A 17413-nucleotide genomic window follows, 5' to 3' on the forward strand; every position below is an offset into this window, starting at 1 on the left:
TGGGACATTCTTGTTCTGTATGGCTCAGTTTAACATTGGGCAATAAAAAGACTTGCATTTATATAGCATCTTTCACAACCTCAGGATGCCCCAAAGTGCTTTACAGCCAACAAAGTACTTTTGAAGTGTAGTCACTGTTGCATTGTAGGAAGCATAGCAGCCAATTTGCACACAGCAAGGTCCCACAAACAGCAATGAGATCATGACCAGATAATCTGGCGGTTTTTTTGTTTAAGTGGTTAGTTTAGGGATAAGACCTCCCCCACTCTTCTTAGAAATAGTGCTATGGGATCTTCTATGTCCACTTGGCGACAGAAGAGGCCTCGGTTTAACGTCTCATCTGAAAGACGGCCCCTCCAACAGTGCAGCACTCCCTCAGTACTACACTGGAGTGTTAGTCTAGATTTTGTGCTCAAGTCTCTGGAGTGGGTCCTGAACCCACAACCTTCTGACTCAGAGACAAGAGTGCTGAGCACCGAGCACAGTTGACAGCTTCCCAACCGAGTCATTTGGACAGTTTGAAGAATTATCCGATAATTCAGTAGCTTACACTGGTCTTTTAAGTAATATCAGCAGATTATTCACAATTTCTCTGTTGCTTTTAGGTCACTAAATATGGCTTCACAAATATCAATTAGTACATTTAATTTTATGCATTCTGGATTTATTGTTCTAAACACAAACCGGTGACTGCTTCAGTTTAAGTTGCTGTTGTTTCAGTCTCTGTTCTTCCATTCTCATCTGCTTCTCTAGGAACTCTTCAAACGTTTCCTTTCTTGCATCGACTCCTGGTTTGATTGGTCTATAAAAAGATAATATCTGTATAATTTTTGAATTACTAAAGTTTAATCAGAGGTTAATAATCTTTGCAGTTTATACATCTGCTTATAAAACATTTAAAACTAAAGAAATACTGTGTAAAATTGATGTAAACATTTTAATATTACTGCCATAATATTTTTAACAGTACTTTGGGCAATTAAGTTATTGACAAACATCTTAATATGGGTAATAAAGTAGCCCTTCATTTGATGTTAATACAAGTTATAACTTTTCATTTACCTTTCCTCTAGAGTTTTAAAGGATGGAGGGTCATTAGAATCATCTTTTTCAGACGGATTTTGAAAGAAAGTTGCACTTGTAGAATCTTTATTACTTTGATGTGTGTCTAAAGGATCTTTTGAAAATGAACATCCCGAATTTCGTTCATCATGAACTTCGTTCTCACCTACAAAAGTTTTTTTTTCAAAATGAGGAATGCACATATTTTGTAGGTCTACACAATAGTTATTGACTTTGTACTCGCGCTTAGTGCTGACAGAGCTGAAATATTGTGTTGTCAGACTCATTTGGAACATTTTGAGCCACGTCATGAGTAACAAGTATGCAAGAAAGAACTTGCATTTATATAACGCCTCATCACACATCTCAAACATCCCAAACACTTAATACACTATGTAGTTCATTGTATATGATGAGTAAATACAGCAGCCATTTTGTGCACAAGATCCTACAAACTACAACAGGATAAATAGCATTTTTGATGATGCTATTTTAGGAAGGTTTGTTGGCCAGGAAATCAGTAGAACACTCTGCACTTTTCTGAATAATGCCACAGGATCTTTAATGACCATCTGAACCACTGAAAGAGCAGCACACCTCTAACAATGTCACAGCCCCTCAATACTGAACAGCAGTGGTCAGTTTAGATTATATGCTCAAATGGGTTTTGAATCTGCAATCTTCTAAATCAGGTGCGAGTGTGAACCAAACTAACAAATTTTGAGACCCTTAACACCTGATGCAACACCACTTTCAATACAACTTCATCACTGTGGAAAGATTCATCTCCCTCCCAAAGTTATCTTTATAAGTTATTTATTTTTATATATGTGAGAAAATGAGAGTTACATTTATAGCAGCAGCTATTTCTTATGGCAATATAAATACCGTGACTTTAATGCATGCTACAGCTTTATTTGCTTACCCTGAAGGACAGCATTCTCTTGCTCAGTATGCTCTTCTCTTTGCTGGACACCTTTAACGGGATGTTTTTTTCCCACATCATCCAAGTTACATAAAGTCTCTGGAACAGGTTGATGGGAAGGAGGGCAGAGGTTTTAAAAGCTCAAATAAAATAATTCTCATTAGTAATATCTCTAGATGAAAAAAAGTTATAATTTTAACTTCCACATTTTTTTGAATAATGCTTCAAACAATAAATGCAGATCGCACAATCAGGATGGAATAAGACAACCACTATAAAGAAGCTGAATTATCAACAGGGATAGTTATTACACAAGCAAGGGAGAAGGGCTGTCCTAAACCCTGCTCTTGATCCTAGAACTGCTCAAGTTACCCCTGTTGCAGGCTCAAGTGTGAAAGGATCATCTTTAAAGATGTGAACATGAATATTTTACTGAAATTGTTTGGTTCGATTATCTATCTCAGATCATTTCTGTTTGTTATGTCAAGGTTGTGTTTTTGTAATTTTGAGTTCTAGAGTATTTCCAGTAAGTCGAGGTGCTACAAAACCAAGGTAATGCAAAGCAAGGTCTCATCTCAGCCCAAAGCCTTATAAAAATGAGGAACAGCAGCTTGGATCAGTGAACAGTCATCACCAGATCAAAAATTAAATACATTTATAGCTTAACTCAACAAATTAGAACGTCAAATACGGTGGATTACTGTATAAAATTCACTGTATGGGCTAGTTATTTGTAAACACCTCCAAAATGATACATAACTGCATTAAAAGCAACTTTGTATACCTACACAAGCACAAAAGAGTATGTATACTTGCATAGAGCATATTTTACTATCAAGCAGTAATTTTACAATTGGTAAAGCACTTGTATTGACCTGCATTACACACAAAGGAGCAAAAAACTATGCAGCATGAAACTGAATTAAGTCATAAAATTTTTAAAATATATAAATTTATGTTTGCAAGTAATCCCTGTCTGCACCACCCAACTTTTTTTTTATTATTTGTTCCTGGGATGTGGGCGTCGCCAGCAAGGCCAGCATTTATTGCCCACCCCTAATTGCCCTCGAGAAGGTGGTGGTGAGCCGCCTTCTTGAACTGCTGCAGTCCTTGTGGTGAAGGTACACCCACAGTGCTGTTAGGAAGGGAGTTCCAGGATTTTGACCCAGCGGCAATGAAGGAACAGCGATATATTTCCAAGTTGGGATGGTATATAACTTGAGGGGAACTTGCAGGTGATGGTGTTCCCACGTGCCTGCTGCTCTTGTCCTTCTAGGTGGTAGAGGTCGCGGGTTTGGGAGGTGTTGGCGAAGATGCCTTGGCGAGTTGCTATAGTGCATCTTGTAGATGGTACACATGGTGTGCCGGTGGTAGAGGAAGTGAATGTTTAAGGTGGTGGATGGGGTGCTGATCAAGCGGGCTGCTTTGTCCTGGATGGTGTCGAGCTTCTTCAGTGTTGTTGGAGCTGCACCCATCCAGGCAAGTGGAGAGTATTCCATTACATTCCTGATTTGTGCCTTGTAGATGGTGGAAAGGCTCTGGGGAGTCAGGAGGCGAGACACTCACCGCAGAATACCCAACCTCTGACCCGCTCTTGTTGCCAAGGTATGTGTGTCTGGTCCAGTTAAGTATCTGGTCAATGGTGACCCCCAGGATGTTGGTGGTAGGGGATTCGGCGATGATAATGCCGTTGAATGTCGAGGGGCAGTGGTTAGTCTCTTGCTTGTTGGAGATAGCTATTCTGTGGCGCAAATGTTACTTGCCACTTATCTGCCCAAGCCTGAATGTCGTCCAGGTCTTGCTACATGCGGGCGTGGACTGTTTCATTATCTGAGGAGTTGCGAATGGAACTGAACACTGTGCAGTCATCAACGAACATCCCCATTTCTGACCTTATGTTGAAGGGAAGGTCATTGATGAAGCAGCTGAAGATGATGGTTGGGCCTAGGACACTGCCCTGAGGAACTCCTGCAGCAATGTCCTGGGGCTGAGATGATGGACCTCCAACAACCACAACCATCCTTCCTTTGTGATAGGTATGACTCCAGCCAGTAGAGAGTTTCCCCCCGATTCCCATTGACTTCCAAGTTTACTAGGGCTCTTTGATGCCACATTCGGTCAAATGCTGCCTTGATGTCAAGGGCAGTCACTCTCACCTCACCTCGAATTCAGCTCTCTTGTCCATGTTTGGACCATGGCTGTAATGAGGTCTGGAGCCAAGTGGTCCTGGTGGAACCCAAACTGAGCAGCGGTGAGCAGGTTATTGGTGAGTAAGTGCTGTTTGATAGCACTGTCAACGACACCTTCCATCACTTTGCTGATGATTGAGAGTAGACTAATGGGGCGGTAATTGGCTGGATTGGATTTGTCCTGCTTTTTGTGGACAGGACATACCTGGGCAGTTTTCCACATTGTCAGGTAGATGCCAGTGTTGTAGCTGTACTGGAACAGCTTGGCTAGAGGCATGGCTCGTGCTGGAGCACAAGTTTTCAGCACGACAGACGGGATGTTGTTGGGGCCCACAGCATTTGCTGTATCCAGTGCACTCAGCCGTTTCTTGATATCACATGGAGTGAATGGAATTGGCTGAAGACTAGCTTCAGGTGATGATGGGGACACCTCAGGAGGAGGCAGATATAGATCATCCATTCAATACTACTGGCTGAAGATGGTTGTAAATGCTTCAGTCTTGTCTTTTGCTCTCGTATGCTTGGCACCGCCATCGTTGAGGATGGGGCTATTCATGAAGCCTCCTCCACCCGTTCGTTGTTGCATTTCTGCGTCAAGTTTTTCCTTTACAAATTTCTACAACCACAATTACATATGGATTTTGCTTATTTAAACTGGTCATGCTGTAAATATACAATCTGGCCACAGAGTAGCTATATTCCCATTCTTTGAACAGCTTCACATTTTTCCTTCTACAAAATCTCAGGCTGCCATTTTGTTTTCTCTCCAGATACGTTTTGGTTGTCAGCTGCCAAGGCCCTAAGCTCTGGAATTCCCTCCCTAAACCTCTTCACCTCTCTACATCTCTTTCCTCCTTTAAGACGCTCCTTAAAACCTCTCTCTTTGACCATCTGCCCTAATATCTTCATGACTCGGTGTCAAATTTTGTTTTAGAACACTCCTGTGAAGCGCCTTGAGATGTTTTACTACGTTAAAGCCCCTACAAATAAAAGTTGGTGTTATTGTAAGTTTAACTGTTTTCTTTTAGTTTGTTTGGACTGTAATTTGAACTTTGTTTTATCATTTTGTATAGTTTTCCACCATCCAGCCTACTCTCTCCACTATAAAATTAAAAAATAAATTGTGTTTCTCTCTGCTTCTGCAGTTCCTTTGGATTTTCCATCTCTCCTTTGGCCTCCAGGGATGCTACCTCTCTTGTGATGAACACCACAAAATGGCTTTCATTGCAAATTTTTGGTTTCTGCATGATTAAATCTTTTAGATCACTTCTAATGGCCATTTCTCACCCCAGTGCCTAGGCCTAATTAGCACCCTGGCACGACTGTCTTATAAGGTTGCCAACTCTGGCTCGACGCATTCTTGGATTAGGTGTCATTTGATCACATGGCATTCGATCATGTGATATGTGCCCACTGCTTGCAAATGTTATTGTATTTAACTTAGTTGAGTGTCTAAGTATCACCATGTTTTGCTTTACAGCATGATGAATAACATTTGTAAATAAAACAAAATAGAAAGATTTAAGGATAAGTAACGTTTAAATAAAAACTACTTGTGATGTTGCCACAGTAATCGACCACAATGAGAAATACCAAGTAAATACCGCTGATTCAACAAAAACATCGACACACGTAACTTCGAACTAATGTTTTTGTACAATTTTGACTTTAACACAACACATAGCCAATTATAAAAATAATAAAACAAACCAAAACAAAACCCAATTAAATTCACTGACTCCCACACCCCACAGTTGAAGCCCAGCTTCAGGGAGGTGAGGTTCAGTCCTCAGAGAAACACCAAAGCTGCCTGACGGAAAAATACACATTATACAACAGCGCACATCACAGATTGACATGCACGCTCCCTCCCCCAGTTTGTGTTCCTCTCTCAAGACTCACGGAATTTCCAGGCGATGTTTGTTGGCCCTGATGCAGTCATCCTCACAACTGGCAATGAAGTAGTGAGTTCCAGCAGTTTGGTTGCAAGCCATGACAGCTGGGGCACTGTGTATGCACGAATCATGCATACTAGGACTGTTTCTTCCCCCAGTTGCCAGTAGCAGCGCTCAGGAGGCCAATCACCCATTCCGGTAGACTCATGCTGAAAACGGATGGGTTGGGAACCCCAAGTTCAAGGCTAGCTATGGAATTCAAAATCTAAGCTGACACTTAGTGATTGTCAGAGGTGCCATCTTTCAGTGAGACATTAAACCAAGGACCAGTCAGCCCTCTCAGGTGGACATAAAAGACCCCATGACACTATTTCGAAGAATAACAGGAGAGTTCTCCCAATGTCCTGGCCAATATTTGTCCCTCAACCAACATCACTAAAACAGATGATCTGGCCATTATCTCATTGCTGTTTGTAGGACCATGCAATGTGCAAACTGGCTGCCATGCTTCCTACATTAAAATAGTGACTACACATCAAAAGTAGCTGTAAAATGCTTTAGACGACCCGAGGTCGTGATGGGTGCTATATAAATGCAAGTTCTTTCTTTCTAGCATTTGCCTGCTAGAGAGCTCTGTATATAGTTTGTGTGGAGTAGCCAGCTGTGGGCACAGGGTATTAATTATGTTTAATCTACATGACAGAGTCACACCACATCTCCATACCTGAGCCTTCAGCAGCACTATTCTGACAAACTCAACTCCAGGACACTGCCAACATTCCTAAGCTTCCTCTGGATAACACTAATGTTGGAACAACTATCACCATTTTATCTTTTCCTTGCTTCAGCTTCCCTCCTTTCCATGTTTAAGTAGAAAATTTCATGAAATTGGAGTGTTTTTCCTCTCAGAAATCAATTCCATAGGCTGTTCTTCTCGTCTCCCCTACCACATTGTGGTTTTCCTACTTTCAGGGCTTCCTGCCGCTTCTCAGTGTCGGCTAGACTGCTTGTTTTGTCACAATTTGCTGTGTTTAAGCTTTTTTGGGTCCCTTTTTTTAGAATTAGAAAAGTTTATCCCCAAGATCAATTCTGTAGACGCTTCTCGCCACTTCCCCAAGATCTGACTTCCTCCCTCTAAGGCGCCCTGCAACCTCCGACTAGATGTCTAAATGGCTCTTATCTGAATATTTCATTCAACTAAAAGCTCTGGTTTCTCTGTTTTCTATTCTGCTGGGGTTCTTTCCAAGCCTGCGAGCTCCACTACTTTTTTCCTACTTTCTCTTTTTTGGTCTTTCAGGTACACAATTTGCATTTGTTGGTTTAATACACATGCTGCTTCGAACGTGCAATGTCTTTGGGTGGGGGCATATCTTTTTCCTCTCTGCTTTCAAATATACTGAGGAAAATTTGCTTCATCTGGACTTTCCATAGGCAACACCATGGGTATTTCACTAGCATATTTCAATGTTTTATCTGGTGTCCTCTCCACTGGTCAATGCTGTCATTTCTGCATTCTTCCTGATGTTGCTGTGGCACACTTTTTTTTTTTTTATAAACACAAAATGTTATTTATTGTACTAAAGAAAAACTCAATTAATATATCAATATTTAGATGTTAATTTTCTGTGGACACTTATTTCATACATAACTTTTAAAATCTTTTTTCAACAACTAAGGAACTGCTAGATCTAATTATAGCAGAGATTGACAAGCGATGTAATAATCCATGTCCACTTTACTACCCAGATTCTGGATGCCTCAGCTGTAATTCAAAATTACCTGATGTGCTCCCAGTTAAAGAAAAAGAATCCCTTCTGTTTGTTACAAATGGTTCCATGGAAGCATTAACACAGACTTTAGGCTGGAACTTCAGTACATGTTCAGAATGAGCAGCACTTGTTTGAGGAAGAATTATTAAATCTTGCATGCTCGGAGTTTTAGAACACAAACCAACTGTTGAAGACTGTGACAAGCAGCTTCCTTGGCCGATCAGTGAATTTTCTGTAGGTAACGGAAACCCTGAAATATTATAAATGTTACAAGTAAAGTAATGTAAAAAAAAAGATTGCATCCTAACTTAAGCCAGTGCAGTGATTCACTCCTCAGGGAAAACAAGTCTGAAGAGGTCACTTCAAATGGCAGTTTACTGTTGTCTATGAATTATGGAATTGGTTAAATATATACACATCACTATTTATTCAATTATTTTAACTTTACACATTCTATTGTTCTATAGAAGGAAATTAATTATGGTTGCATACTTGTGGAACTCTGCTCAGGAGTTTGTGTAATCATATACAATCAAAGCAGGAACACAGAAAGTGTCCAAAGTAGTTTAGAAGTATTATTCATCAAAATTGGAAATGTTTTGTAGATAAATTAAATGCTGCAGGGGTAAACACCAATTATATGTATTATTCATTAATAATTTTGTTTCACACAAGTTAACCTTATTATTCCATAACAGTATTCAAACTTGCCTTTACAGAAACAGTAGGAAGAAAAAGCAGTGAAGCCCTGTCAAAGGAACACAAGATGGGCCACTGAGTGTTTTCTGTTAGAAGCTTAAATTCTATAAAATAGGCCCACATAAAGCACAATAGATACAATGGCAGGCGAATACCACTGATTATTAAGTTAATTTTTCCATGTCCATTCTGCAAAAAGTAGGATTGCAAAATGTTATCTATTCCCCGTCTCTTCTTTCCTGAAGGTGCTGACTCATGCTGGGGTACAACTTCAAGGACTAGAGTGGCCCTCCCATTAGGTTGGGTCACTATTCTTGAGGCCGGATGTGGCTGGTGATGGAGTACAGTCTACTCCTGACAACTCAAAGTCCTTTTTGTATAATTAAAAACATTTAGTAATCCAATAATTTGAATTAAGCAATGTGGGAATTTAGTACTTAAAAAAAAAAAAAAAAAATCATAAGCAACTTTGAACTGAGGATTAGAATGTAATCCCATCAAGCCTTTATCAACTTGACCTTCCATCTGCAAGAGTTAGCTACAGGGTTGGTGGTCCTGGGAAGAGTCCAGGCAGATATCCAGCCTCAGGCTGCTCTGGCTCGTATAACTTCCACAGATGCTTCATCCACATGTTGCCATAGAATGGGAATGCATTTCTTTTGCAACTTGCAATGAAAGGTGTAGCAGGCAACAGTACAATGGGTGCCTTCATCTCATGGGGAAAGCTAGTCGGCAGGACTGACAGGACTCCAGAGCCATGGCTTTTGTAGCATCCTGGACTATTGGCCAGAATGGTTTGATGTGGAGCCAAGACTAGAAGATGTATGGAAGTGTTTGCAGTCTAGCAGCATCAAAATTAACAGGCCTGCTAAAACAGGTTGATATATTTATAATGATCCAGCAGATGCATGCCAGATGCCATACTCATTGTTCTGTGCGCAAAGGTTCTATGAAGTTGACTTATTGCTTAACAGCATCCAGTAAACAGCCAAGTTTAATCATATAGCAAATATAGTTTGAGTTTGTGTTGCATTGGTGCAACAATACTCTTGATTTGAATTGACTGCATTCCCTGTATTGATTCTGTGTGCAGTGGTTTTAAAGGGTTTTCAACCTTCACCACACGGACTGCAGCGGTTCAAGAAGCTCATCACCACTTTCTCAAGGGCAATAAATGCTAGCCTTGCCAGCGACACCCACATCCCATGAACAAATAAAAAAGCCCACTAGTACAGTATATAACTGCTCATTAGTTTTATTGTCCATTATTTCATACGTTTGATAGTTAATTTCCTCTTTACTAGCAGTCATGTATTTTTGTTAACTATAAATTCCAGTTAATTGCAATAGGAATTAAAAACTGATCAAATTATGCACCCATTTTCAAATAGGCATGTTCAGTAATAGTTTGTATGCAATCTACCAAGGAGAAAATAACCAAAGACCACTTTTATTAATATGCAAACTTTTCTCTACCTGTGAATCCTTGTTGTGTACCGATAAGACCCAGTAGCGTCTGTTGTTCATGCACCAGTCGCTGAAGCTGCTCCATATGTTGTTTCTTCAGTTGCTCTTGCCTTTCCTGTTGCCACTCTCTTAACTGTAAAGAATTACAAAATTACTGCCCAATTATCATAGTCTTAAGTATTAAAAGCCAAACAGTTCTATGTTGCTTTTTTTAGTATAAAGCATTTCAACTGCTGACTGTTGACAATTATAAGCTGGTTAAGTAGGAAAGCTTGACGTTCACTTCCATATAATAGATGGTCTATGAAATCTCCCAATCAAACCAGATGGGATTAATGCAAGTAAAAAGATGGGAAAGAAAATGGGGAAATTAAATAATAAAAACCAGAACAAGATGTTAGAAAATAAAATAACTACTTGCTCAAGATATATAAATATTTTTCCAGTAAGTATTGGTGATAATTGTGAACTAACGATAAAGGGATATTTTTTATGTCTTATATACTTGTTTTCTACATCTTCATTCTCCTCCAGGCTGTTTGCAACCACAAACATTTACTGAAAAAAAGTTAGTTATCTAGTGCAAGTTATCATAATAGTGTTTTCACTATAAAAATTAGAAAAGAATGGCCAGTGGCCTCCTTCTGTACTGTAAAATTCTATGATTCAATTGTATAATTACTTTGTTCTGTTTTTTCTTCCCATCTTTTCTGCGTCAGCAAATTTCAAAAATTCACCTTATTCCATGTATAGTAGTATGATGACTACATGGGATTATTTGGCATAATCTCATGTTGACAATAGAAAATGGTCCCAGAGAAACAGAAGTAAAGAAAAAGCATTAATATACCATCTTTCATGACCATAGGATGTCCCAAAACACTTTACAGCCAATTAAGTACTTTAAGTGCAATCACTTTTGTAATGCAGGAAACGTGGTAGCCAATTTGCACATAGCAATGAGATAAATGACCAGCTATTCTTATTGTACATTGCATTATTGCAGGTGAGCTTTTCATCAGCTTGCTTCACTGCCTTATTGTTACAGTATAATAAACCATTTTGGGGTGAAAAAGTGTGCTGTGCCACATTTGAGTGAATGTCTGAAGTCAGTGCACCACAGTGATGTTGGTTGAAGGATAAATATTGGCCTGAACACTGGCGAGAACTCCCCTGCTCTTCTTCCAATACTGCCTTGGGATCTTTTACGTCCACCCAATAGAGCAGACGGGGCTTTTAATTGATGTCTCATCCGAAAGACGGCACCTCAGACAGTGCAGCATTCCTTTAGTACTGCACTAAAATGTCTGATGAGATTGTGCGCTCAAGTCTCTGGAGTGGGCGTGAAACCGCAACTTTCTGACTCAGAGGTTCTAGTGCTACCATTGAGCCAAGGCTGGTGCAAGCAGATCAATGGGAACTGGGATCTTTTAAAGGTATGAGGAACAGGGAGCTGGACAGGAAACAGAAACACACAGTTGTATGAAATTATCAAAATCAAATAAGGAAAGTGCTGGAGAGCACATATATCATAGTTGGAGACTTTTTTTTCTTTGAATCAATATTGTCGTCTTTAGAGTTATTACAGATTATGATCAAAAGTTAGAGAAAAATGTCACTTCTAGTTAAACTCTGTTTGCCGTTGTACAGTGGTAACTGTACTATGTTAGATTACAATAATGTGCAGAAAGTGTTAAATACATCTTTATTGTACAGACCTGTTCAAGTCTTTGCATGAGGGCATTATTGCAGGTGATCTTTTCATCAGCTTGTTTCACTGCCTCATTGTTACAGTATAATAAACCATTTTGGGGTGAAAAAGTGTGCTGTGCCACATTTGAGTGAATATCTGAAGTCAATGCACCATTAATATCAAAAGCAGGCTGCTCCTTTCCATTCGGTATGTTCACATCCAAAAGAGGCTCATTATGAAGAGAGTCTATGCTGCTGCAGCTGCTGCTGTTTGAGAACTGAAGTGGAGTAAACTGAGCACTGAAAGAATCATTTACACTTCTGCATTCGTGAGGAGATGTGTTTGTATCATTGAAACAAAAAGGACCATTCAATATTACTCCTGCACGAGTAACGTTTGTTGTCCACTCAGCCAAGAAGTTTTGTCCCTGGTTGTTAATAACTGCAGACGTTTTAGAATTCTCCATCAAATTGTCTTGATCATGGGAAAAACTTAAATTCTTGCTTTGGTGTCCCAAGCATTTCACAATTCTGCACAACAAAAGTTAGTTATCTGCAAAAGTTAAAAAAAAAGTCACTTCTCTTAAAATTCAGAATTAGATTAAAATCCAAACCAAATTCCTCCAATAGCTCTGAAATTCTCCAGCAAGTAGCTCAGTCGTACAGACAATGTTTTATCTCTGCTCTACACTGAATTTAATTATCTTACCCAGAATGGTCCTACTGGCCTCGGCACTCCTGGATTAGGGAGGGGAGTTGACCAAAAAATTACTCTTGAACCCAGTATACTGACTTCTGCTGGATGAACACTGTGCTTGGATATTCATGGAAATCAAGACTTGGTTGTCCTGTTCCTACAATTGAAAAGCCTGCTGATACTCACTGTTAAGGCTCACATATTAATAAGGGCCACTTGAGCAAGATACCACAGAGCACCATACCTCAACAAGGAGTCAAAACTTGAGGGGGAGGAGCACTGAAAGAAAATTGATGAGAAAAAAAAATAAACTTGCATTTAAAAAGTGCCTTTCATGTGCAGTGAGCGGCCAACGTGCTTTAACTCCATTGTTGTGTCATGCAGCTATCAGGATAGTAGAAGGCGATCTAAATGGATCTTGGTCTTCTTTCGCCATGTAATTCCTATGTTCCTATGCTTCACACCCAATAAATTACTTCTAAAGTGTGGGCACTGCTGTTTTGCACGTAAACATGATAGCCAATTTGCACACAGCAACGAGACAAATGATCAATAAATTAATTTTGGTGACAGCACACAAGCAGAAATCACTACTCATCATAGAAGTTTACAGCACAGAAGGCCATTTGACTCATGGCTCCAATATTTATGAGGGAGGTGCAGTGGCCGGGAAACCCGGAAATGCAGGTTTCCTGGAGGTGCTGCTGAATTTAACGGCAGGATTTCATTAACATTTTGAGACTCCATTTCCCGGCCAGCGCCAGCCAGATTAAGGCCGCAGGCGGAGAGCAGAGAGGAGGGAGGGAGAGATCGTGGGTCAATCGGACATCGTGGAGGGCCGAAGGATGACATCAGTAGGGCCGGAGAGAACATTGTGGGCTGTGATTAGATCGGGGGGAGCGAGCAGATTCGGTGGATGGCTCGGATCGCTGGGAGTCAGTGGATCACAGAGAAGGAAGCAGGTTTGCACTCCTGCTGCTCCTGGTCCACAAGCAGTGCTGTAAGGGCACTTACCTGATAGACCCAGACCTTCTCACCTCCCTTCAGCTGCGGGGATTCCCAAGCACTGGGAAAATATATCACTTCACACTTCTCTGCATTAAATTTCATCTGCCATGTGTCAGCGCATTTCAGCAGTCTGTCTATGTCCTCCTGAAGTCTGTTACAATCCTCCTCACTGTTTACTACATTTCCACATTTCATGTCATCTGCAAACTTTAAAATTATACCCAAGTCCAGGTCATTAATATATATCAAAAAAAGAGCATTGGTCCCAACACCAACCTCTAGGAGACACCACTGCACACTTCCCTCCAGTCTGAAAAACAACCATTCATCACTAATCCGCTGCTTTCTGTCCCTTAGCCAATTATGTACCCAAGTAGCCACTGTCCCTTTAACCCCATGGGCTTCAATTTTGCTAACAAGCCTATTGTGTGATATTTTATCAAAGGACTTCTGAAAGTCCATATACACATCAACCGCTCTACCCTGATCAACCCTCTACTTCATTAAATGTAACCAAAGTAGCCAATAAAATGTCACCACGGTTCGAAAATATGTATCAATGGTTGTCACTAGTAGTGTGTCAAACAAACAACAACTTGCATTTATATAGCGTCTAAAACGTCCCATGGCGCTTATTGTATTACTATGCCTGCCCATCGCTTATGTTGCAGCTCTGGTGCGTCTATCCGTCCTCTCCGCGGATGCTGACTGACTGACCGACCGACTACGATTCCAGCTTTTTCTGTTTTTGTTTCAGATATCCGGCTTTTGCTTCTTAATAAGATGGTTTCATCAGCAAACACAGATATCAAAGTTTCTCACCGGCCTTGAATCTCTGATCATTCTCACAACTTCAACATAAAATGAAATACCGACAACCGAAGAAGATGCAAGAATGAAAACGGTTTAGGAAATACCCGAGACTCGACAAGCTCCATAACAAACTTACAGCCGAGTACTAACACACACCACTACCATAACAAACCCCCAGCTCACACTAACTAAACTCCAGGGTAACTTACAGTCAGTCCGACGAACAGTCGCCGCTAATTTTCGGTGCTGCTTCCAGGAGCGGGAACCACTCGCGTGCCCGGCCGTTTAACAGACAATCCCAACCGTTCCAAATTTCCCTCAAATCTACCGCCATTTTGAAACTTTAAACCGCGATCCTCACTTCGCATGCGCGTAGTCTCTAGGAATTGTAGTCCTTCCTGTGGTGGTTTCCTACAAGAACTATAATTTCCGTAAGGTTGGGTTCTTTAACCCGACTACGTACATCGAGCGTCGTTACTTGCAAAACTTCCAGGAGCTTTCTACCACCCTGCTGCTATTCATTGTGTGTCTATTTTGGACGGTGCTTATACCAGCGCCGTACGATTCAGTGTCAGGGGGGCGTTATGTTGGCGGACACTATTGGCTGACAGGTCCCTGTCTCAGACACCAGCATTTTCTCCTGCTGCACCTAATATTTGGTCACTCCGGATGCCGGAAATACGAATGGACTTTATATCCAGGAATTAGGGAGAAGTCGACATAATCACCCAAATATGGTTCGATATACTTTTCGGGGATTTTTTTAGAGATTAATATCTGACGCATCTTTTATTTTTCAGCCTCAGCTTCGGCGAAGAAACAAGCAGTGGAGGTAAGACAACCCAGCCTTCGTTTACTGGAAGTATTGAGCGCTAACTATAATAGCAGAGCCCGGAGAGAAGTAATGATTGGGACATTAAATATCAGGGCTCATTTGACGGCTACCAGTTTAACAAAAAAAAGAATTGCCGAATGACAATCAGATAATGATGAAGTTCAAAAGCTGAGTCGAATTGTACCATCTGCTGATTTGTGGTTCAAGAGTTTGAATTGTATCCGTTAAACGACGTGATTCCAGTAGGTGCTTTATATAAAGTTTAAGGATGTGGAAGTAAGGCCTGGCAGCCATATGTCTTAATTCTGTTTGGTCTTTCAATTTGTTAAATAAATAAAACTTTTAAATGATTTTGTTCGTACAGAAAGTTTACGGTATCAGTGGTGGAGCGCATAAGTAACCTTTTGCAGTTATAATTTTTTTAAACTTAAGGTGGTGCAGCCACTATCATTTCTAACAGCAGGGGAACCAAGTAGATTAGTAGTAGACATAAATACCTAGATGGTCAAAGCCTTTAGCATAGTACCACACAGATTACAGGATAGAAAGGTATAGAATAAGATAACTAACTAGTTAAGTCAGAGGACGCAAGGGTATTTGTTAAAGGTGCAATATCAACATGCAAAGAGGTGACAAGCAAGTTACTGTAGGCATTGGTTCTGGGGTGTGGTTGTTTTCAATCGCTGCTGGCACAAAGATTTCAGGTTTTCCAACATGTAGTTGAAATCAATGGCAGTTAATGGGAATTCCCAGTGAAGAGCTGTTGTGATGTCAACAAGCTGTCTAAGCAGCCAATCAAAATGCAGGATTCTCACAGCAAACCAGGAAGTGGGTCAGCTCCTAAAATTCTAACTGTTGGAAAGAGCAAAACAAAGATTGGGGCTCTCACATGGGGAAAAGGCAAACTTGAAATAAAGACAAACAGACTTTAAAAATTAAAGTTTCTTAATTTTAATTTTTATTGAAATGGATAAATTTGACACTGCACAAAATTTAAATTAGTTTTTCAGGGCCATAACCTTTGTTTAGCGATCAATACGCTGTTAAAACCGCAGTTACACCGAATCCCTTTGGGTCTAACTTTTAATGGGATTTCACTGATTGCAGGCTCTGTGGAGTTTGGTGGGGGTGGGGGCACAGCGCAGCCAGTGTCCGTGCAGTGAATGACAGACCACAACTTCACGATTTCTGCATTAGACTGCATGCGCTAAATCCTAAAATTGCGGTCAGTTTCAAAGGCGAAATGACGCGAACGCTGCCAGTTTGTTGCCATCAGGACTGCAAATTCCAGGTCAATGTGTATTAATGATTTGGAGGAAGGGATGGTAATGGAGCTCTCCAAGTTTGCAGCTGATACCAAATTGGGAAGGTTCATAAGTAATCGGGAACGAGCAAACCAGTTGCAAAAGGATCTGGACATGCATAAAGCTGAGGAAAGGAAGCAAACTCGGAGAGTATAAAATAAATGGTAACAGACACAGGAGAGGGATATGGGGATTTAAACCATTAACACAATGTGTAGCTGTGGTGAATAAAGCAAACAAAACTTGAGATATGGAGTTCAAATCCCAAGGAGTGATAATTAGTTTGTACAAAGTACTGATCTGTCCCCACTTTGAGTATTGTGTACCGCTTTGGGCATCACACAATATGGGGGACATCTGTCTTTGGCAGAAGTAAAAACAAGGGCAATGAAATTGATAAATAGCATTGGGAACCTGTTCTATGTGGAAAGTCTATGGATATTAGGAATGTATACATTGGAAAAAATAGGTATTTAAGGTCCTAATGGCAATAGATAACCTGGATCCCAGAGTGATATTAATATTAATCCAAGTTGTCAGATAACGAGGACCCTATTTCAAGCTTATACAAGAAAAGGGGAATAAATAGTTAGGATATAATCTCTTCATGCAGTGGAGTAGTCTAGCCAGAGAGACACTGCAAGTGAAAGATGCCATGAATTTTATAAAGTACATTTTGGCAGACAGGAATATTGAAGGAAGAGTTATTATGATCACTCTGCCCCAAATATAAAGCTTTTATATTTTGAATATCTACCTGTTGATATCTCATGGAATTGCACAAGGGGAATCAAGGCCAAGTGTATCTTCAGGTGAAGTTGGGTTAGAGGATGGGGGAATAATTGGATAGCAAAATACTGCGGATGCTGAAATCCGAAATAACAACAGAAAACGCTGCAAAAACTCAGCAGGCCAGGCAACATCCGTGGAGAGAGAAACAGTCAACGTTTCGGGTCGAAACCCTTCGACAGAACTGAGAAAGGCAGGAAATGAAACAGATTAAAAGGCAGTTTGGGGGCTGGGGAATGGGGGAGGGGATAAAAGAAGAGACATTAAGA

At 40.5% G+C, this 17413-nt stretch overlaps 2 protein-coding genes across 16 annotated transcripts in view; one reads left to right on the forward strand and one right to left on the reverse strand.

The window, feature by feature from the left end:
- cpap (centrosome assembly and centriole elongation protein) overlaps positions 1-14778 on the reverse strand; it is a 50569-nt gene extending 35791 nt beyond the window's left edge. For 2 of the 12 annotated variants that reach the window (XM_085999136.1, XM_085999133.1), the window contains exons 1-7: positions 14426-14533; positions 11725-12251; positions 10016-10139; positions 7851-8090; positions 1988-2086; positions 1063-1228; positions 685-802 (exon numbers count right to left, since the gene is read on the reverse strand). In XM_085999136.1, coding sequence (XP_085855262.1) covers positions 685-802; positions 1063-1228; positions 1988-2086; positions 7851-8090; positions 10016-10139; positions 11725-12165 — 1188 coding nt within the window. In that variant the 5' untranslated portion in view covers positions 12166-12251; positions 14426-14533. The other 10 variants (XM_085999143.1, XM_085999142.1, XM_085999135.1 and 7 more) reach the window with 9 other exon arrangements.
- A 187-nt stretch (positions 14779-14965) lies between these two features.
- parp4 (poly (ADP-ribose) polymerase family, member 4) overlaps positions 14966-17413 on the forward strand; it is a 201007-nt gene continuing 198559 nt past the window's right edge. For all 4 annotated transcript variants that reach the window (XM_085999130.1, XM_085999129.1, XM_085999131.1 and 1 more), the window contains exon 1: positions 14966-15048. The gene's annotated coding sequence lies outside the window, so the exon portion shown is untranslated. The remainder of the gene's footprint in view (positions 15049-17413) is intronic.

The sequence above is a fragment of the Somniosus microcephalus genome, chromosome 10, assembly GCF_052327205.1.
Source record: "Somniosus microcephalus isolate GS21.2 chromosome 10, FLI_Smic_1.0, whole genome shotgun sequence".
Lineage (NCBI taxonomy): Eukaryota > Metazoa > Chordata > Chondrichthyes > Squaliformes > Somniosidae > Somniosus > Somniosus microcephalus.